We start from the raw sequence: 23,190 nt of genomic DNA, 5'->3' as shown, positions 1-23,190 counted from the left end.
TATTACTTAGTGTGCTGTAGATGAAGCGTAGCTTTATAAACTTGAAACAATTCACCAGTGTTGTTTCTTACAGGTTTGAAATGAGAAATGAGTTTCGAAAATTGCAATTCATGACTTGAAAGAACAGAAGTAGGAAGAGCTGGGGTTGTTGACCTTGGAGCAAATGACATTGGGAGGTTTGATAGAGGTGTAAAACATTGCAGCAAGTTCGGATGAAAAGCATGAGTGGTCTCAGCTGTTTGTACAATAACTCGAAAACATAAGTTAAAGATTTTGGGTGAGACATGCAGGGGACGTGTAAAGAACAACTTTTTGTACAATTAGTGATACTGACCTGGAACTGTCACTACAATGGTGATGAAAGCAAAATGATGAATAATTTCAGAGGAAATTCAATGCATGCTTGCGAGAAGTAACTTGCAAGGCTATAACAATAAAATAGGGAAGTGAAGCTAATTGGATCACTTTAAGAACTGGCATGACCTCCAAGTGACAGTGGCTCAATGATTCTATAATGACTCCTGTAACTTGTATTTCCACATCACCCCAATCTCAAATACAGAGTTTAAAGCATTTGGGAATGATTGCAGACTGTCTGCTCAAAAACTAGTCCAAGGTGACAGGTCTGCTGAAGCTCTTTGAATTACATAAGTCCACTATGAAGTAGAGGCTTAATAACCATTTGCTTTATTATTTCTAATGTATGATCTGAATATAAAATCAGAAGTAAATATGTTACTTAGTATAAACCATAAAATGAATCTATGCGTTCGGTAAGCCATCAGCCATGATTGTATTGAATAATGGAACAAACTCAACAAGCCATATGATCTACTTCTATTTCTTATGCTTTTAACCTATTTTACCATTTAGTAAATAAAATTATTCTGTGATGCCTGACTGTGTGACTCTCTTGTATAGCTGGATAGTGGTCATTTCTTAATTCATTAATGGTTCAATTTTTTGGTGATATGTATAATATTCAAGTTGTGAGGTTGTTCAGTTTGATTGATTTTATTGACATGTACCGAAATACATTGAAAAGCTTTGCTTAAAGGAATACGGGCGGATCACAGCAAACAAAGGATGTACGGATCAAAAAAACTTAGAGGCATGCAGGTCACGTTATTTGAGGTGCGAGTACATCCAATAGTCTGATAATGGCTGGAAAGAAGCTGTTCCTGAACCTGTTAGTTTGTGTGTTCAGGCTTCTGCTTGACAGAAGATGTTATAGAAGTCATTACCACCGTGCAATGGGTCTTTGATATTAGCTGCCTTTCCACAGCAGCGAGCCATGTAAGTAGAGTCCATGGATGGAAGGTTGGCTTCTGTGATGGTCTGGGCTGTGCACACCACCTTCTGCAAAACAGTTGCCTCACCAAGCTGCTGTGCATCTGGACAGTATGCTTTCAATTGTGCATCTGTAGAAGTTGGTGAGGGACTTTGTGGACATGCTAAATTTCCTGAGCTGACGAAGGAGAAAGAGGAGTGGTTTTGTCACCTTGACTGTTACATTTACATGGGAAGCCCAGGACAGGTGTCGGTTATCGTCACTCTGAGGGACTTGATGCTGTTCACTGTCTCACCCTCAGTTCTGTTGATGTAGATGGGGGCATGTTCCCCTCCTTTCTTTCTGAAGTCCATGATCAGTTCTTTAATTTTACTGACGTTGAGAGACAGGTTGCTTTCATTGCACCACATCATCCAGCCCTTTAGCTCCCTTCTTTATTTTGACTAATTGTTAGATATCCATGCTATTATGTTGGTGTCATCAGTGAACTTGTAGATGGCATTCGTTTGGAATTTTGCAACACAGGTGTACAGGGATTACAGTCGGGGGCTGAGGACACCTCCTTGGGGGGCTCCAGTGTTGAGCGCTATTGGTGGAGGAGGTGCAATTACCTATCCTCATTGCTTGCAGCCTTTGGGTCAGAAAGCTGAGGATCTAATTGCAGAGGGCAGAGCCGAGACCAGGGTTACACCGATTTGAGATCAGTCTGGAAGGGATAACGGTGTTGAAGGCAGAGCTGTAATCAACAAGCAGGAGTCTGACATAGATGTCCTTGTGGTTGTGAGCTTCACTTGATAGAATTCTAATCTTATTCCTCTTTTCCAGCCTTTCATAATTGTCTAAGAATCTATCATCAAATTCTGACCTTTTTGCAATAATTTTATCCTTCAGGCTCTTTGTTACAACGATGGAAGCTTCCCATAGACCATCAAATGAACAGACAAATGGCTAGTGGCATTGAACCTCATGGCTCAGGCACAATTTATTTTGTGCTTTTTGGCTTGACAAGTTTAGGAGCTGGTGCATATGTAAGTAGCAGCATGTTTAATAAAAGGAATGAGCTTTTCACTCTTTCTGTTGGCAACTTCCTTTTTCTTCCACTCAGGGTTTTCTCTGTCTTCTTTAAATGCGTTGTATTTTTCTGTTTAGGTAATTAAGGTAGTTGGATGACAGATTATAAAAGACCATGTAGAATACATAAATCATGTAATTTTCCTTAACAGTTTCCCTTGATATAATTGGCCTCTAGAGCGCTTTTTGATTATAAATTTTATTGCAGTAGCACATTTTTTCATTTCATATTGTTGTGGGGTTTTCAGTTCACTTCATTGTTCTAAAATTCATATATTGGGTGAATGCGTAAGAACAGAATTTATTCTCTTTTCAAAAACAATACAAGTGGAGAAGGCATGCCCTGTGAATGCAAAAGACTGTTTAACTTACCTTCCAATTTGCAAGATGTGAGTGACAGCAGCCATAATTTATTCCAGGCACTTGTAGAGAAGTGTGCAGGGTTGGGGTCAACGAACTTGAAAACTGTGGAGGGGAAATCACAAGATGGAATGAGGTTAGTGATTGTTTGAACAGAGGTTGATGTTCCATGGTGGGCCATGGTCCAGTGGTGGGTTGACGGGGCGGGGGGAGATAGGAGGAGGTTATGTGAGAGCTGGGGCTCAGCCTCTGCAGTGTAGGACTGTTGCGAAACCTGAAAGCTTTCAGAAAAGATCTACAAGGATGTTGCCGGAATTGGAGGATTTGAGCTGTTGGGGAGGTGATGAAAAGGCTCAGAGATAGCAACAACTGCGCATGCTGGAGTCAGAGGTAACAGTGTGGAGCTGGAGGAACACAGCGGGCCAGGTAGCATCAGAGGAGCAGGAAAGTTGATGTTTTGGATCGGGACCCTTCTGAAGAAACATTACCTTTCCCGCTCCTCTGCTGCCTGGCCTGCTGTGTTCCTCCAGCTCCACAGTGTATTATCTGCTGACTAGGCTGGGGCGGTTTTCCCTGGAGTGTGGGAGGCTGAGGGGTGACCTTATAGAGGTTTATAAAATCAGGAGTGTCATAGATAAGGTGAACAGACAAGGTCTTTTTCCCAGTGTGAGGGAGTCCAAAAACTAGATAGCATAGGTTTAAAGTGATAGGGGCAAGCTTTAAAAGCGACATAAAGGGCAGCATTTTCACGAGGTTTTCATATAGATTGCAACTTTTTCAAAAAGGGTTGTGGAGACAGCCAATCTCTGCTGCATCTTAATGGCAACACCCATGCCAATTGGAATCAAATTCTTGATCTGAAAATTAAGATTGACAATTAAGTGTTCTTGCTGTATCTCCATGTCAATGATGGCCCAACTAATCAGCGCCCTTTTATCATGCAGTATAAAGTTTCTTTTCGAAGCCTGTTTCTCGCATCTTCACTTCCTTTGTTCTGATGTCAAGTTCTCTCAAATTGCACTCCTGTTGATCGCCTTTCACCATTTTCTGAGGTTAAAGATGATTTATCAATGCAAGTGACTGCATTGCTGAGGTGAGTAAGCAAGGGATGCATAATTAGGAAGAATAGAGGAACTTATTTAAATGGAGAAGGCTTTAGCACATAGGAGTTTTGGAGTCCTCATAAAAATCGTACGTTGAGCAGATAACAGGGAAAATAAATGGCATGTTGACCTTTTGTATTCAAAGGGATCAGAGTATAAAAGTATTGCTAAAACTATACAAAGCATTAGTTAGGCCATACTTAGAATACTGTGAACAGTTTTCTTCCTTTTTATTTAAGGAAGAGCAATCTAGAATTTCATAAGATGGATCTAAAATACAGAGAGGTTGAGTAGGTCTATATTCATTGGAGTTTACAAGAACGTGAGCTGACCAAACTGAAACACATATAAGATTCTTAGAGGGCCTGGCAGGGTAGGTACTGAAAGGTGTATCTCTCTGAGGGAGAGTCAGACCAGAGGGCATTATCTCTGAGAGTAAGGGGGTCACCCAGAAAAGACAGAGGTGAGGAGGAGTTTCTTTTCTGAGGACAGTGAATCTAAAATTCATTACCGCAGTGGGCTGTAGAGGCTGGGTAATTGTGTATTAATGAATGAGATGAGACAGATTTTTAATCTGTCAGGGAATCGATGGTTATGGACAAAAAGCAGGAAAGTGAAATTAAGATTCATTCAATCAGTCATGATCTCATGGTATAGCAGTATAGACTGAATGGGCAGAATGGCCTCCTTTCGCACCTGTGCTGTTATTTTCCATCTGGATGAGATATCTTAAACAATTTTTTTTTCTTTTATTTTGGATGTATTGACGCCTACCAAGGTTGATTTTAATTTTAAATGAATCTTGATTAAACCGCAATAATTTTATATAAGATCATCCCAGAAATATACATCTCAAATATCTTATAATCCACAAATAATCATTAGAACAGCCTGAAGTAAGTGAAATAAATAAAAGATAAATAGCTCTATTTTCTACAATGCCATTGGCATTTGTAAATGTAACCTTATTTTCTCTAATCTGAGCTACTGGTACCTCTCCATTAATCTATTTTGCTTGCTCTGGTCTGTACCTAAACCTTTGCCCTAATTAACTGCATTCCTACTTCTAGCCCTGGCTGTGCATAATGCCAACCATACATTGGCTTCAGATACCTGAAGCTGAAGCACTATTTTTCAGCCGAAGTTCATTTATTTTAGGGATGAAATTAACAGTTATTATCTTGAAGTAGTCATGTGTGTATGTTTTGCATGATGAGCATTTATGAAGGAAATTTTTTTCTCTTATCCGCTTCCTGAAAGCACTAAAATGCTGAGATGCATTTTGCAAACATTGGTCATCCTTCTGTAAGCTTTCCCACAGAATCACCAGTTCGTGCATTCGCCTAGCAATGGGCATTGATGTGCTGTTGAATCATGGAGGATATCATTCCACTTAAGTTTCTTTCCACCTGTTTTTCTTTCCCTTCTGTCCTGCTCCATGCCTCATTCCAGCTCAAGAGTACTCAAGCCAATTGTAATATCCAAACTGAGATCATTCATGTGAAACTCCACAATTGGATTTGCTGGTCTATTCATTTGTATTATACTGGCATTGTCTTCACTTGCTGGACTGCCAGAAGAACAAGAACATTTGGCATGGTTAAAACAGTATGCAAGTGAAGTTTGTTACCACTACTGTTAACAATCCAGGAAGTCGTGATTTAACATTGAAATTGTGAACGCCATTTCACTTTTTTGCCAGTGAAGTTGTGATAATATATCTATTTTCTGTTGCAAGTTTGATTTTAATGCTGTTTTCCACAGACTTTGTTCTGTGACCTGTCTGCTATCTTTTCCTTTTCCCCAGTGCTTCTGCTCCTGCCCTCAGTTCTAAAGTCTCTTTTCCTTCTCCAGCTCTGATTTTAATCTCAATTCTTTCTTATAAAATCCCCAGTCACTGTTGCCACAGCTGGGTGGTACTCCAGCATTGCTTATATTTTCCTCCTATTTGCCTCCCCACCTTCCCCTTGTTCCTGTGTCTGCCCTCAGCTCCTCTCTCATTACTACCATCTGGTCTTACCTTTTAATGTCCCCAATGTCTTCTCATCACCGGAGACTTGATGCATCACTGTTCTCCTGACTTGTTTGAACTGCCCTGAAGCCCTGAGCTCTATCTTGAGGTAGAAGCTTAGTATGTGCAGGAAGTTCTGGATTTAAGCTGCTACTCGCACTTACCAATTTCTGAGTCTAAATGGAGCCGGGTCAATTAAAAATTCATCAGGTGAGAGTTATTTTAATATTTGTTTAAATTTATTCTGTATTGTGTTCCTTTCCTAAAATTTATTTCATTTTAACTAATTTCATTTATGTATTTAGGCATTTGGGGATGTACATCATTTCATCTTCATGTTTTACAGATGTTTTCTGCTGAGAAAGATCCTGTAGTGTAAACACCTAACTGTACGATGTTTAATGACTTACTGTGTTTGCAAGTTATTGCATCAAGGCCCAAAGAATATTGAATATATACTTTGTAGTGATTTAACCTGTACTTTTTTTCCTAGGCAAGAAATATTTGAAGGAAACCAACTCCAGTTTTAACATTGACTTCTGTGGGAATTAGTGATTCACATCCACAATTTTTACATGAGGACAAACTGTAAAAGCTAAATGAATGATAGCAAAATAAAGAAATGGAAGATTGCAAGAAAGTTGCATTTTTGGACTCTTGATTATTAATTTGGATTGTTGAACTGTTATGATTGAACTAACCGCTTATTAATATTATTACTTGACAGGTATATAGGACAATAAAAGAAGATCGAGAAAGGTACAAGGAAAGAGTAGCAGAAATACTTTCAAGATCAACTTCAGAAAAGAAATCTGAAGAATTGTCAACAAAAAGTCTGTATGCTTATTACTCCCGTAAAAGTACAGTCCTGCAGGGATGCCATTTTATATTTGGCAGCGGCCCTTTAGAATTGTGATGAAAGTTGTAAACTGTGAATCTGGAAAGTATGAACTGGCAGACTATTTGACTTTGGGGTGTGGGGCATTGCCATGGAATCATAATCTGTGCCCTTTGACTTAGCTCACATTTTCCACCTGAACCACCGGACTGCAGGTAGAATTCAAAAGCCTGTATGATTACACATTCCCTTGTACTTCCTGCCAAGCCTGATTTGATTGAGGTTACATATGGTATCACTGGTATAATTCTGATATTATTGGCTTGATTTACACTGTAATGAGCCCTAAGTTGATTTCGCCAATATGACTCTGCACAACAATTGCCACCATGTTGTTACGACAGGGAATGGCCGAACCCCTTTGATTACCCCCGAAGCACCCAGAAAAGCTCGTCTTTCCTCTTGTAATCTAATAAAAGATTGGTTAAAAGGAAGAAATCCCTGATATCCACTTTCCAAGTAATAAGAAACGATTATTTATTTAACCCAACAATGAACAAATTAACAAAATTCCTAACAAACCAACAATTCCCTCTGAGACTACTAACTATTTCCTAATTGGTCTACATTTTACTGGAATGTTGTTTCATAAAGACAAGATACACTTAATAAGAAGCAATAAATTATACCTTTATCTCTCCAAGTTCACACAGATTGTCTTCTCGAATATTCTGTCATCTCAGCTGTCTTCACAAATGTCTTTCTTCTGTTAATTCTGCTGTCAGGAATGTTTTATCTCTATATAATTTCTTCAGTGAGAACTTTGAGCTAAAATACCATGGTAACTTTGATTAATCAGATGGGCTTTCTGTGGGAGCTGAATGGTGCTGACTCTGACAGGTGGTGAATGACTGTGTTTCAGTTTGCAGTTGACTCTTTCTGATTTTCCAAATGTCCTCATCTTATGTACCCTTAATGATATAATGAAATTCTTATTATATGATTGGTTTCAGGTTGTCAACTCTGTCAGATTTAAATTCATTTGGTTTTGAATTGCTGAATTTGGTTTTAAGTTAATTGGCTGATTCAAACTCTTTGATGTGACTGCTGTTTTGCCTGCCACCTGTAAGGCCTTTTTGATACACTTGTTTCACTTTTTGAGGCTGTCTGTACTGGTAATTTCAGCTGCTGCTCACAGAATTTCATTGTTTTAAAGAAAAATCTCTTAAAGGAACCACACATTTCAGCTTCCTGCCTTCTACCTCACAATTACTCTTCCTACCTTTGTAACATCTTCCCCTGAAGAAAATATAAACCATCGTTATGAAAAGATGGGCTTCATTTGTTTTCTAAATCTTATATATTTCATGGTAGTAGTGTTAATTCAGTACTCTAAAGTCATACCTTTCATAGAAATTCAACTGTATAATATTGGACCATACCGGTTCTGTCTTATCTAAACTGTTTCTTTGAACCTGCGATAACACACATGCAACATTTTTTGTCCTGCAACATGTACAATTTGGTAGCTAAACGCTTGTAACATAAGACCCCAATGAAATACCCCCATATTTTTGTACTTAAATTATTTCCAAAAACGTGAGAGGGTTGTGATCTGTATACACAACTGTCTCCGAAGTATTGTTTGTAACATAAACCTTAAAATGTTGTAAGGCAATACCAAACTCAATAATTCATTTTCAACCATCGAGTTTTTATCTCTGACTATTGAGTTTCTTAGAAAAATATCCAATTGGCCTTTTAATTCTGCCATCATTCTCTTGCATCAACACAGTTCCAACCTCTTTCTTGTTGGCATTGAAAGCAACTTTAAAGGGTTTGAAGAAATTTGCTGTAGCTAAAACTGGTGTGGTGGTTAATACGGCTTTTAAATTGTCAAATGCTGCTATTTTATCCACCGAAATTCCTTTTTTTTCCAGCAAATCCGTCAGTGTTGGTACCTGGCTACTAAAGTTTGGTACAAACCTCTGGTAGAATCCACTCAGTCCTAAAAATCGAAATACCTCTTTCTTCGAGGATGGTTTTGGAAATTTCTCAATGGCCTTCGCCTTTATGTTGCTCAGGGTTATCCTACCATGTCCGATGTTATGTCCTTAGAATATCACTTCTGCTGTCGCTAATCCAGTTTTGCTAAGTTTATAACCAGTTTTGCCTCCCATCGTCTTTTTAAGACCTCTGCCGAATGCACCATGAGATCAGTCCGTGAATGGCTAAAGATCACAATGTCACAATCACAATATAGACAGCACAATTATTCAATTCTGCCACAAATCTGTTCAGAAGCCTTTGAATTGTAGCTGGTGCATTCTTCATAGCAAAGGGCACTATTTTAAATTGGCACAGCCCATTTGGTATCCCAAATGCAGAAACTTGCCAGTAATCCTGGAGTAAGCCCAACTTGGTGATATAGGTGGTTTGCCCATCTTTTTCCACGCAGTCCTCCAGTCTTGTAATTGGGTATGAGTCCAATTTAGTTACGGCATTGACCTTCGTGTACCTGGACTTTCAGAAAGCCTTTGATAAAGCCCCACATAGGAAATTAGTGAGCAAAATTAGGGCACATGGTATTGGGGGGCAAAATACTCACTTGGATTGAAAATTGGCTGGCTGACAGGAAGCAAAGAGTAGTGATAAATGGGCCCCTTTCAGAATGGCTGGCAGTGACCAGTGGGGTACCGCAAGGTTCGGTGCTGGGACCGCAGCTGTTTACAGTATACACTAATGATATAGATGAAGGCATTAAAAGTAATTTTAGCAAATTTGCTGATGACACAAAGCTGAGTGGCAGTGTGAAATGTGAGGAGGATGTTATGAAAATACAAGGTGACTTGGACAGGCTAGGTGAGTGGAGGGATGCTTGGCAGATGCAGTTTAATGTGGATAAATGTGAGGTTATCCACTTTGGTGGCAAGAACAGGAAGGCGGATTACTATCTAAAGGGAGTCAAGTTAGGTAAAGGGGAAGTACAACGAGACCTAGGTGTTCTTGTACGTCAGTTAATGAAAGCAAACATGCAGGTACAGCAGGCAGTGAAGTCTGCTGAATGGCATGCTGGACTTCCTAACAAGAGGAATTGAGTATAGGAGCAAAGAAGTCCTTCTGCAGCTGTAGAGGGCCCTGGTGAGACCGCACCTGGAGTATTGTGTGCAGTTTTGGTCTCCAAATTTGAGGAAGGACATTCTTGCTATTGAGGGAGTGCAGCATAGGTTCACAAGGTCAATTCCCAGAATGCTAGGACTGTCATATGTTGAAAGATTGGAGCGACTGGGCTTGTATACACTTGAGTTTAGAAGGATGAGAGGGGATCTGTTTGAGGCAGATAAGATTATGAAGGGATTGGACACTCTGGAGGCAGGAAGCATGTTTTCGCTGATGGGTGAGTCCAGAACCAGAGGGCACAGTTTAAGAATGAGGGGTAGGCCATTTAGAACAGAGTTGAGGGAAAACTTCTTCACCCAGAGAGTGGTGGATATATGAAATACTCTGCCCCAGAAGGCAGTGGAGGCCAAGTCTCTGGATACTTTCAAGAAAGAGATGGATAGAGCTGTTAAAGGTAGTGGAATCAAGGGTTATGGGGATAAGGCAGGAACAGGATACTAATTGTGGATGACCAACCATGGTCATAATGAATGGTGGTGCTGGCTCGAAGAGCCAAATGGCCTACTCCTGCATCTGTTGTCTATTCTGATAATCCAAGTCGAGCTGTTGAGTGCCATCAGGCTTCGGAACCAACATGATCGGTGAATTCCAATAACTTTGACAAGGGTTTGATAACATCTTCTTGTAGAATCGCTTCCACTTCCGCCTGTGCCTGAGCAAGTTTGAGGATTAAGCCATTAACAATGTTGTTGTTTTATTGGAACAGCATTCCTTTCTTCAACCTCCTGCATTCTAGTACTAGTCCTCCCCATTCTATTCTCAAAGCTGACCTAATATTTTTGCAAAACACCTTTCAGTTCAGTCCTCTGTTCTGAGACAGCTCACTATCCTATCCCATTTTATAAAGATATTATCATATTTAACTTTGAGGCACATCAAAATCAAATGATTCAGATGCTGATTCCTCAGTCTGAGGGCAGTAATTAGTGCCTGTTTCTCTGGTTCCCAGTCCCTGACTTCGGGTTCCAACATATTCACATGATATACCTGATAAAACTTCTTTCTAGCTGGCATCTTTACCAGAAAATTCAACTTAACTTCTTCTCAATCTGCTAAGGACCACTATACCTTGCTTTGAAGGGGTCTCCTACCACTGCTAATAGAACCAATACTTTATTTCCACCCCCCCCCCCCCCCGGGAAAACATCAGAATTTTAGATTTCTTATCTGCTTCTTGTTTCATCAAATGCTGTGCCACCTTCAGATGTTGTCGAACTAATTCACCAACTCTGTTTAACCTTTGTCTCACCTCAGATAAATAATACTCCAACTCTGAGATCTCTGACTGAAGCCCTATCATCTTTTCCTTAATTAATTTTAAAGGCCCTCTTATTTCGTTTCCGAATATGAACTCGAATGCAGTAAACTGAGTTGATTCATTTGGGGCCTCTCAAATGTGATACATTTATCCCAGTCATTTGGTTGATCCTGGCAGTAAGCCCTCAGTGTGGTTTTTAGGGTCTGATGCTGCCTTTCCACTGCTCCCTACAATTCAGGATGGTACATACTTGATTAAAGCGTTTGATGCCTAAACTACCCATAACATCTTAAATAGTTTGGTAGTGAAATTGGACCCATGGTCTAAATTATTGAATCTCCCTGGGTATGCCGTAATGTGTAAGGAAAGCAACCAACTCTTGCACAGCCCTTTTTGACACATCTATTATGGTTAGCAAATACTGGTTTCCCCCTTTTTGGTTTTAGGGGACTTATGCAACCGATCATTACCCTCATGAAAGGTTCTTCAAATGCTAGAATTGGCAAGAAAGGTGTTAGTTTTATGACTGCTTGATCCTACCGTCTGATACGTATGGCAGATTCGGCAAAATTCAACAATATCCTCATGCAATTCTGGCCAACAGAAGTTCATTTGTATTTTAGCCTGAGTCTTCCTCACTCCTAAATGACCTTCCAGGGGTAATTTGTGTGCTCCCATAATACTTCCTGTCTGTATGCTACTGGGAACACAGCCTGGTGCACTTCTGCCCATTTCTCTTCACTAAGCTGCTCAGGTCTCCATTTTCACTTTAGGATTATATCCTTGAGATAATAACCCGTGGGAATACATTCTGATTCCTTTTCCGAGTCAGCTTTATGATATAGATCTTTTATTGTCTCATCTTTTTGTTGTAACTCCAGTAACCTTACAGAACTGAACATTTCGGCCTGATCCTTTACCTCTAGGTTTTTTTCTTGACACCTTTTCTGGCAGCGCTGCAAATGCCTCACTTACTCTACCTACCAACTTAGTCTGAATTAACATTGCATACATATCTTCTAGCCAATTCATCTGCCGAGCCACTTTCTCAAATGAATTAAAAAGGTCTCTACATCATCTTTATAATTGAATTTTGACAATGTTTTAACATATTTGTATGTACTCCTACCATGTCTTTGGCTACAATAGGTTGCTCATCACCCTCCTGCTCACTAAACCCCTCTTTTACCGTTGTCTCCGTCCAATTAAATTGACTTTCCTGTTCAATTTGCAACTTATGAAATTCACGCTCTTTCTCTCTCTTCTCTTTTTGCTCAACCAAGTACCTTTTCTCCCTTTCTTTGTCTTCTAACATGGCATTTCTTTCTTCTGCTTGAAACAGTAATTAAAACTATCTTGCCTTCCTTTCATTCTCAAACTCCAGTTGTCTCATTTGCAGTCTAAGGTTTTTCTAACTCCACTGCACTTGGCTGCTTCTCTGATAAACTCAAGTGCTTTACTAACTCCATTACAATTCCAGCTTCCCTTTTATCCTGAGTTAAGCCCAACTCCAATCTGGTGGCTAATTCTAATAGTATATTCTTGCGCTGTTTTCCTAAACTTTATTGGCAAATTTGGGAAACATCTTCAAACCCCAGACATCCTTAATGTTAAGAGCCATTTCCCTCATTTTTAATTTAGCCTACTACGAGTAACCAAAATTAAACATTTTCTCCTCACACAAATTTTATTTAAAGATCTAGAAAACTAATCCTCAAGTCTGTTTAAATCAGTCCAGAACTGTCCAGATCCCAGACTTGAACCCACCATGTCCCGGACGAGCTCCTAATTTTTTTGATATGAACAGGAATGGCTGAACCCCTCTGATTTTCCTTGAAGCACCCAGAAAAGCTTGTCTTTCCCCTTGTAATCTAATGAAAGAGCAGTTGAAAGAAAAAAAAATCCCCGATCTCCACTTTACAAAAAACAATTTATTTATTTAACCCAGCAGTGAACAAATTAACAAAATTACTAACAAACCTAAAATTCCCTCCAAGACTACTAACTACTACTTAACTGGCCTAAATTCTACTTGAATGCTGCTTAATTAAGTCAAGGCCCACAAATATAATCCCAATTAATAAGAAGCAATAAATCATATCTTAATCTGTGCGAATTTGGAGAGATTGTCTTCTGGAATATTGTTTTGTCTCTGCTGTCTTCACAAACACCTTTCTTTTCTTAATTCTGCTGTCAGGAATGTTTTATTTCTATAATTTCTTCAGTGAGGACTTTGAGCTAAAGTATTGTGGTAACTTTGATTAATTAGATGGACCTTCTCTGAGAGCTGAATGGTGCTAACTCTGGCAGGTGGCAATTGCCTCTCTTTCAAACGGGAGTTGGGTCTTTGCAGTTTTCCAAATACCCTCATCTTGTATGCCTGTAATGACATAATCAATTTCTTATGATTGGTTTCAGGTTGTCAACTCCATCAAATTTAAATTCAATTTGCTTTGAACTGCTGAGTTTGGTATAAATTAATTGGCTGAATTCAAACTTATCACATCAAAGGACTGCTGTTTTGCTTGCCACCTTTAAGGCTATTTTTGTTACACTTGTTTCACTTTTTCAGGTTGTGTGTGTGAACAACTTCAGCTGCTGCTCACAGACATTCAAAAATTATTTTTCAAAAGTAAACACAAATCTCTTAAAGTAACCACACATTTTAGCTTCCTGCCTTCCACCTCGCAATTACTCTACCCAACTTCATAACAATCTTTAATGACTGAGACACCAGGACCTTTACAAAATGATTAGTAGTATGCTTGATTCCATAATAATTGAATTTTTAAAAAAACTGCCACTCAAGTTCTGTTGATCTAGTAAAAAAAATCTATGCTACAAGCAGTTTATCTTGCATTAAATATAACTTGTTAGCTGCAGAGAACACCAGTATTTTGCACCTTCATTATTGCAGTAAACTGGAAGGAAAGTACAGGAAGATGAAATTCATAGACAATTAACCAATGGCACAATATCTAAAAAGAATGACGGCCCCTAGTTAATTTGTATTCTAATGTTCGTCTTCTTTCCCGTATGAATAATTATTACAAGAGTTTTATAATAGCGAAAGATAAATTTATTTTTGATTTCATTCTAATGAGTCTTAGAACTGACATGCTCATTTATGATGTTTTAGTTATAAGTGTTAGAAATGGTAATTTGTGCTTTCTTACAAATTTAGGTGAGAAAGAAGAGGTGGTGCCGGCAGATAAAGGTGAATCCTGAATTGCATTGTTGCCTTATTCTTCCAGTCCGTGACATTGTTCACAGCTATATAATCCAGCAATTAATTTCAGCGTTTTTCACGATTTTCTTCGTTTCAGCTTCTGATGCAGCCAAATTAATTTATGGTTTGTATAAAGAGGTGGATCAGGAATAAAAGTTGTCCTTTTATCTTTGCAGAAATATATGTAGGACTGCATGTATGGTATTTGAAAAGTTAGACCTCAAGCTTCAAACCAAACCCATTGCAACTCTTGAAATCTTATCTCTTGCCTGTTTATTATCAATATTCCAGTACTTTCAACTGTGAAGAGAAAGGCGGGAAAAGAAAAAATATTATTTCAATATTAATGAGTTTTGTTTATCACGTGGTTGCCAGCTATAATGCAGATAGCAGGATGTAGATGGAAATTTGAGAAAGTGTTAGCTAATGATTCTGCATGCAGATTGGGTAAACCAATTGAGCACCGCAGCTGTGGAGGATGTATTTCTGGAGTGTGTTAGGGATGGTTTTCTTGCGTAGTGTGTTGAGCCATATTGAGGACATGCTGTTTTTGATCAAATATTACGTAATGAAAAAGGGCTAACTAATAACCTTGTAAAAGAAATTTTAGGAATATTTGACCATAATATGATAGAGTTTTACATTTTGCTTGAAAATGAGGTAGTTCAATCTGAAGCAAGGGTTAAATATGAATAAAGAAATGACAAAAGCAGAAGGAACAAATTTACTGAGGTGGATTAGGAATATTCATTACAAGGAAACGGGATAGGCATGGATATTCTTTAAAGAGCTATGACATGATTTACAGTAACTATACATTCCTTTAAAGTACACAGACTCAGAAGATTTCATTAAGTGTGACTAACAAAGGAAGTTCAGGGTTGTACAAAGTTAAAAGAAGAGACCTTAAAAGATACCAAAAATAACAGTAACTGTGATCATAGGAAGATCAAGAAATGTATAAGGAGAGGAATAATGGACCGTGAATGCAATCTTGAAAAATACATTAAAACGGATTGTAAAAGCTGCTGTAGGTTTAATGAAAGCCTCAGGAAAATTTACAATGCTGAATAGAGAAATGGCAGAGAAGCGAAATGATTATTTAGGGTCTGTTTTCAGAAGAAATTAAGAGCGTTCTCCCAGAACTAGAGATCCAAGTATGTAGAAAGAAAATTGGAGTTGACGGAAATTTGTCTTAATAAGAAGTTGTACTGGAGAAATTAATGGGGCTGAAAGTGGATAAATCCCAAGGACCTGATGTAGAGTTGGTGGGTGGCGAGGTAATTGAAACGTTGCTGATCATCTTTGAAAATTCGGTAGATTCTGGAATGATTTCTGCAGATGTAAAAGTAGCAAGATAATCTTTAAAAGCGAGTGAGGAAGAAATCAGGGAACTGAAGATCTATTAAGTTTTTTAAAAATTGAAAGAACTGTGGATGCTATCAATCAGGAACAAAAACAAAGTTGCTGGAAAAGCTCAGTAGGTCTGGCAGTGTCTGTGAAGGATAAAAGAATTAACATTTTGGGCCCAGTGACCCTTCCTCAGAACTGATGGAACTATACAACCTGGACTATACATCCTTACACCCCACTTCCTTAAAGACTTCATCCCATTTTCTCAGTTCCTCCGTCGAGTATGTTCAGATGAGGAAAACTTCAACAAGGGAGCCTCTGAAATGTCCACCTACATCCTCAACCGAGGATTCCCCCAGCTCCATTGTTGACAGGGCCCTCAACCAGGTCCGAGCTACCTCCCGCACTTTTTCCCTCACGCCTTCTGTTCCCTCCAACAGCGATAGGGTCTTTGTATTTGATCACTTTAATTCAGGTAATACAGTGATGAATTTGAGGTGGTAGTTTTGTATCTAGCTGTAATCTTTGGATACTTATGGTCTTGGTCTTACAGTTAACATGTGAGAATGTTTTCCACTGTTGAAGAGTCTGTAACTCGAGCAGAGCTGATTAATTATTATGGCCTTCCCTTTATAAAGGGAAGGATACAAAAACAAAACTATAGGAGCTTAATGTCTGTTATTGAGAAAATGATAGATTCTATTATTAGGGATCTATTAGCAGATTATTTTAGAAATACATAATGTGATCAAGCTGAGTCAGCATGACATCATGAAGGGGCAGTCATGCCTCAAAAACTTACAGTAAATTTTGAGTGATAACTATCAAGATAGATAGAGGGGATACAGTGGATATAATATATTTGGGCTTTCAGAAAACAATTGACGTATGGTAGTATAAACAGGCTACTTAATAACATAAGGGCCCATGGTTTTAGAGATGGTACAGCAACATGAATAGCGGATTAGCTAGCTCATATTCAGAAAGTTGGGATAAAGGGGACATTTTCAGGATGGCACCCTGTGGAGTGGAGTGCCACAAGGTTCAGTGTGAGGGTCAAAATTATCTACAATATTAGTGACTTGGATGAGGGAAATGAATGTACTGCCATGTTTGCAAGTGACACAAAAATAATGAAAATGATACAGAGACTACAGGGGGGTATAGATAAGTTAAGCAAATAGGCAAAATCTTGGGCAGATGAACTATAGAAAAATGCGAGGATAGGCATTAGCAAAATGAATAGAAATACCAAAAATTACTTAAATGGAGAAAGCCAAAGTGCAGGAATTTGGGAATCCACATATATGAACCTCAAACAGCCAGCATAAAATTTCAGTGGGTAGTGAGGAAGGCAAATGGAATGTTGGCCTTTGTAAAGAGAATGGAATATCGCAGTAGAGAGTTTTTGCTAAAACTGTACAAAGCGTTGGTCAGACCACAACTGGAATACTGTGAAAAATATACTCACATTGGAGGCTGTCACATAATGTTCACTAGGCAGTTACCAAGTATGGGGTGGAATATATTATGAGGAAGTGTTGAGTGGATTGGGCCTTATACAAGATTCTTAGGGGATTCAACAGGGTAGATGCCAAAAGGTTGCTTCCCCATTTTGGGGAGTCAAGACGAAAGGGCATAGTCTCAGTATAAGGGGTTGCTCATTTAAGGCAGAGATAAAGAGAAATTTCTTCCCTGAGGGCAGTAAGTCTGAGGAATTACTTACTGCAGACGTCACTTGAGGCTAGGTTATTAAATATGCTCAGAGTTGAGAGAGACAGATTTTTAATCAGTAAATGAATCAAACATTTTGGGGAAAATGCGGGAAAGTGAAGTTGAGGATTATGGGATCAGCCATGATAGCAATGAATGGCAGAACAGTTTTTATGGGCTGAATGGCTGCCTTCTATATCTATATCTTGTGGTCTTCTAGCTAGACTATAATTTTGTAATGTAGTATAGCACTGAAATAGCTCTGAACCTAGCACGACGGGCAAATTTTTGTCGAATGGTTCGTGATTGCAGAATCTCCTGCTTCCGTTGAAGTTTCATAAGGGTTTATCATGGAAGTGCCTCAGTAGGCCTCAATGAAAGCCAATTGTTCTGGAACTGAGCAACTCAAACAGTTGAAAATGGTAAAGATAAGGTGGGTCCTGATTCGCTTTATTTTCCCATTAAGCGCACACAGTATTTTAAATGCTAATAGGACCTTTTGTAAATCTTTAAACCAAATTGGTTCAAATATTAGATCAATTATATATTTGGATTTACAATTTATAATGTATTTTTACCTGTTTACAGTTGATATTGCTCTGAAAAGATCATTTTTACACTATAATAGCATTTTGTGTTAAACATAGTGTTGCGTATCTTACCAACACTAAAAGTGCAGTTAGCAATTTGCTTGCTTCTGTTCTCACTAGTAAGGAAATGTATGTGAGCACCCTGTTTAAATGACTAAGCAAGAATTCAGTAATTGAGCAGTGTAGTTACACATCTCAACGTCATTTTTTTTACACTTGATTACATCAATTCAGGTGTCACATCTTGCTTTTTTGAACTTTAATTTTCTTGTTTATTTCATGTTATTAATGTAGCTCATTAAAAATAAACTAAAGCCTGTTGTAAAAGAGTATTTTTATAAAAGTTTGAATGATGCTGTTAGCCAAAATGTAATCTAGTTCGGGGCTAAATATATATAAAGGAGAAAACTAGGACCCAGATACCAGGGATGAAGAAGTTCAACATATTTGTTCATGATTGGTTTTGTGTGCAGTTTAATTGCCCTGTTAACTGTAGGAGAGCAAATGATGATGACAGGATAAAGGATCCAGTATATTTTTCAGTAAAACAATCCTTCTACGAAAAGATATTACCATCCTTTTAATTGATTGGCCTCATAAACATGGAGAGAACATTTCCAAGAAGCAATTTAAAAATGCTAATTGTAAACAGTTGATGAAATCCATTAGAAACAACATTCATAGCTATGAGGAGTCCTTTTGTGTTTCTGAATATGTTGTCACCTGGAAACATTAGTGGAGATGCAAATTTTACCTATTACTAATTAATTTTCTTTTGATAAATTTTGTTTTGTTTTGTTTTGTTTGAGGTCTTCCTGTTTTAATAAGATTATTGCTAATGCTGAATACTGTGCAGTTAGGATTTGGTTAAAAAAGATGCTCCTTTCTCTCCTGACAGCATCAATAGTTACGCCAGTCAGTGCTAGGCCTGACATCCCATCTCATGCTCCTTATCTTCTGATTGGTGGTGGAACTGCTTCATTTGCAGCAGCTAGATCTATCCGCGCTCGAGATCCTGGAGCAAGGGTTGGTAATGATTTCACTTTGCATGAGACGTTAGTCTAATTACGTTTATTTTTGGATGACTGCGTCCCCATGATGTTTTGATGATTAAGGCAGTAATCAAGAGAGCCTTACATTCAATGTCTGCTGTGGCAGCAGGGCAGAAACTGGAGAGCTGCAACTGATTTCAGTACCTCCTTTTTAAAGAAGGGAAAATCACCTGGCCTGCTTGCTCTTGATTGCTGCTTAGTGACATCTTCTGGAGGCCAATGCATGCAAGTCACTTGAAGACTGGATCACTTCTCCTGCAGTTGACTATCAGGCTGATATTGTGTAGCCTTCAGGATCTCTGAGAGAATGGACATTTGAGCAAATATTGAAACTTGGCCAGTCCCAGTGGGACCTTATTTCAAGAAGGATGCAGAGCTTTCAGAAGTTGAAGGGAGAAAGTAAATTCAAGTGCACTAGCCTGAAAGACAATGTATTCTCAATTTATAGCAGCAAATTTTAGTTCTGTGTTGTATTCCCTCAAAACAAAACTGTATCCCTCTCGCAACCAGCCTTTCCACTTTTTTTTTTGAGGGAATCTGCAAATTCGGCTGCAGTACCGTGTGCTTACTTCCTCCAAGTCATTACAATATGTATTGTAAACCATTGCAGTCTCAGTACTGATGCCTGTGGAACCTCACTGATCACAGGTCCCAACCTGTTAGAGTACTTAATATGTGATTCTTTGTTTTGTCAAAAAAAAATGTAGAACAGGAATTAAAACTAAAGGTGAAACTGAGAATGAGATGAGGATGTAAGCATCTTATAATATAGCATGTCATTTGACTCATTTTGAAAGTCTGTCAGTTACTTTGGCAAGGAGTAGAGGTAATAGAATCCAAAGTGAACCTCAGTTGATGAAATAGAAAATTAGCACAGAATTTCATTTGGCTAAGAACTAAAAAGCTTCTTCCCATCTGTGATATGGCATATTTGTTGAATTGCTGTCTTGGTTGTCGAACAGCATTCTTATGGAGTTTAATCACAGTCTGGATTTCCAAGTGTTTGATATTTTGTATATGTTTCAGGTCCTGATCGTTTCAGAAGAACCAGATTTGCCTTATATGCGGCCACCACTTTCAAAAGAGTTGTGGTTTTCTGATGACTCCAGTGTACCAGAAACATTGAGATTTAAGCAATGGAATGGAAAAGAGAGAAGGTAAGCATTTGACATAGCTTAACAAAGTTACTGTTTCTGTTCCAACTCTACAACGCAAAATCCTAACACCTAATTAAAATATTACAAGTAGTTTTGAGCCCTATATCTAAGGAAAGATGTGCTGGCAATGGAGGACATCCGGAGGAGGCTTACAAGAATGATTCTGGGGAATGAAGAGCGTGTCATAGGAGGGACAATTGAGGACTCTGGGTCTCCGTAGTATTTAGAAGGATGAGGGGGAATCTGCTTGAAATTGACAGAATACTGAGAGGCCTGGATAGAGTGGATGTGGACAAGATCTTTCCACTAGGAGATTCAGGCGAATCTAGGACCTCAGGGCAGTGCCTTCAGAATGAAAGATTGACCCTTTAGAACTGAGGTCAGGAGGAATATCTTCAGATAAAGGGTGGTTAATCTGTGGAACTCATTGAGTGCATTTTAAACAGAGATAGATAGGTCCTTGATTAGTAAGGGGATTAATGGTTACATGGTGTAGGTAGGAGAATAGGGTTGAGAAGCACATCAGTCATGATCGAATGATGGAGCAGACTTGATGGGTTGAATGGCCTAATTCTATTGCTTTATCTTATGGTCTAACATATAGGATTTTTGTTTCTTTTCTTTTTTTGGAAATTTGAAAAACCATTTGCGAGAGAACATTGAGCAATTGGCCGCATTTCCCCTCTTTACGGAACTGTAATTAAGTGAGATAAAATAGATATGGGAAAAGTCGAATGTTTTTCACAAAATGTACTTTATATTTTCTTCTTCTAAGGTATGTTACCACTTCTTTTAAGAGGCAAAAAGATCATCCAGAATTCCCATTCTTGATCATTGAATGCCCCTTCAAAGCCAGTTTTTGTAGCAAGGTTGACCAGATTATCCACTAGCAACATATAGGTGGAAAAGCTAACTTAGATGAAGGGATTAAATGTATGCTAACTTAGTTTGCAAATGACACAAAGATAGGCAGGAAAGTATGTTTTGAAAAACACATTGAGGTTGCAGGTGGATAGGTTGAGTGATTGAGCAACAATCTAACAAGTGGTGTGTAATGGGGGAAAATTTAAAGTTGTTCATTTTGGCAGGACAAGTGAAAAAGCAAATAGAGAATGACTGACTGTAGAAGTCCAAGATGTGACAGGATCTAGCTGTTCTGATGCATGCATCAGAAAAAGTTAGTATTCAGTTCGCCCAGTGGTTAGCACTGCACTTCACATCACCAGGGACCTGGGTTCAATTCTCGCCTCAGGTGACTGTGTGGAGTTTGCATGTTCTCCCGGTGTCTGCGTGGGTTTCCACCGAGTACTCCGGTTTCCTCCCACCGTCCAGAGATGTGCAGGTTAGGTGGATTGGCTATGCTAAATTGTCCCATAGTGTACGGGGATGTGTAGGTTATTTGGATTAGCCATGGGAAGTGCAGGATTACAGGGATAAAATAGCAGGGGTGTGAGTAGGTGTGGACTTGTTAGGCTGAATGGCCTGTTTCCACACTAGGTATTCTGTTCTAAGATACAGCAAGCAGTTATGGCTGAGGAATATTGTCCTTTTATTATAAGAGGAATTGAACATGAAAGTATGTCCTTCAGTTATACAGGGCTTTGGTGCGACAAAATCTTGAAGACTGTGCAATTTTGGTCTCCTTATTTAAGGATAGAAGTCTGTTGAAAGAGGTTTATTGATGGTTTGCTAAAGTGATAAATGGAATCTGGGTTGCCTAATGAGGAAAGAATGGACATAGCAGATTTATTTCCATGGGTATTCAGAAGAGTGACGAGTGACTTGATTGAAGTATAAATACAAGTATTTTAATCATAGATCACTTAACCAATGAGCTAAACATTAGGAAATAAACTGGCAAAACATGAATGTTCCTACTTGTGCTGAAAATTCAAATGATATTATTTTATCCATGTCCAGTGCCATTGTGTCCAGCATTTAAGATGGTGCAATCACACAGTTAGCAAGTTCGGTGATATAGTATTGTAATTTTAAATTGGAAAACTAACTGCTGAGACTGTGCTCCTTATACAAAGAGAGACAACTTGTACATACAGGCACCTGAAAAATTTTAAAATGCAAAGGTTAAACTTGAGCCTTTAACTAAAGAATTTAAGTCAGTGCACACCAAGCATTTTGTATTTTAAGTCACCTGTCTATCAGGTAACCAGTCTTGGGTGTTCTGAATTTCAATGCTGTTAAGTATCACCGTTTTTTAAACATCCTTTCCTTTATTACTCCCTATGCATTTCATACTTATCACATCATGTCCATAGCTAGATTAAATTTCTGTGAAACCAATTTTTGCAATTATCTAATTAGAATCACTGAGTTCGAATATTCCCACATACTTCAGCCCTCATCTAAAGCCTAAAATTAATCTGCCAAAGTGAAACAAAAACAGTGGCACTAAATTCTGTGGTTTGAGTGGCTGAAAAATCATTATATACTAGGCATTCAGATTACTGGACCTTGAAATTTCTTTGTGGGATATTAGGCACAAGATTGACTGACTGAAATTCTCTCTCCACTGCCTAGAAATGTTGGATGAATGCTTTTGTACCAATTATCAGAAAGTTTAATTTAAATACCCTGATTTTTAAGTTGTAATGTTACTTCTCAATTTTAAAAGGTGTTTAAAAATAAAAGTTAACCTGCAATCTTTGTATTTACAGCATTTTTTTCCAGCCCCCGTCTTTCTATGTCAGTCCTCAAGACTTGCCTTTTGTGGAGAATGGAGGAGTAGCAGTGTTGACTAGCAGGAAAGTAAGTTCAAATTCTACCAGCTTAGTATCAGAGTCTGTAATTGGAAATGGTGAGATGTTGCGTAATTACCCATAAATTAATACGCGCATAGCATTAGTTTTAGATAGGGATTGGCTCCAAATTGCATGTTCTTGCATTTGATAGAAATGTAACAGGACTTTTGTTGGGTTTAAATGCAGAATAAAAAAGAAAATTTTCATTGTTTTGTGTCGGGGAGG

General features: G+C 38.5%; 1 protein-coding gene across 2 annotated transcripts in view; it reads left to right on the top strand.

Moving 5' to 3' along the window:
- Window positions 1-23,190, top strand: part of aifm1 (apoptosis inducing factor mitochondrion associated 1) — a 49,924-nt gene that overhangs the window by 7,014 nt on the left and 19,720 nt on the right. For both annotated transcript variants that reach the window (XM_048544138.1, XM_048544139.1), the window contains exons 2-7: window positions 2,183-2,319; window positions 6,564-6,669; window positions 14,297-14,329; window positions 18,896-19,023; window positions 20,076-20,206; window positions 22,882-22,972. In XM_048544138.1, coding sequence (XP_048400095.1) covers window positions 2,183-2,319; window positions 6,564-6,669; window positions 14,297-14,329; window positions 18,896-19,023; window positions 20,076-20,206; window positions 22,882-22,972 — 626 coding nt within the window. The remainder of the gene's footprint in view (window positions 1-2,182; window positions 2,320-6,563; window positions 6,670-14,296; window positions 14,330-18,895; window positions 19,024-20,075; window positions 20,207-22,881; window positions 22,973-23,190) is intronic.

The sequence above is a fragment of the Stegostoma tigrinum genome, chromosome 15, assembly GCF_030684315.1.
Source record: "Stegostoma tigrinum isolate sSteTig4 chromosome 15, sSteTig4.hap1, whole genome shotgun sequence".
Taxonomy (NCBI): Eukaryota; Metazoa; Chordata; class Chondrichthyes; order Orectolobiformes; family Stegostomatidae; genus Stegostoma; species Stegostoma tigrinum.
Note: the sequence above shows the minus strand (reverse complement) of the source record. Positions and strands in the feature narration are given on the sequence as shown.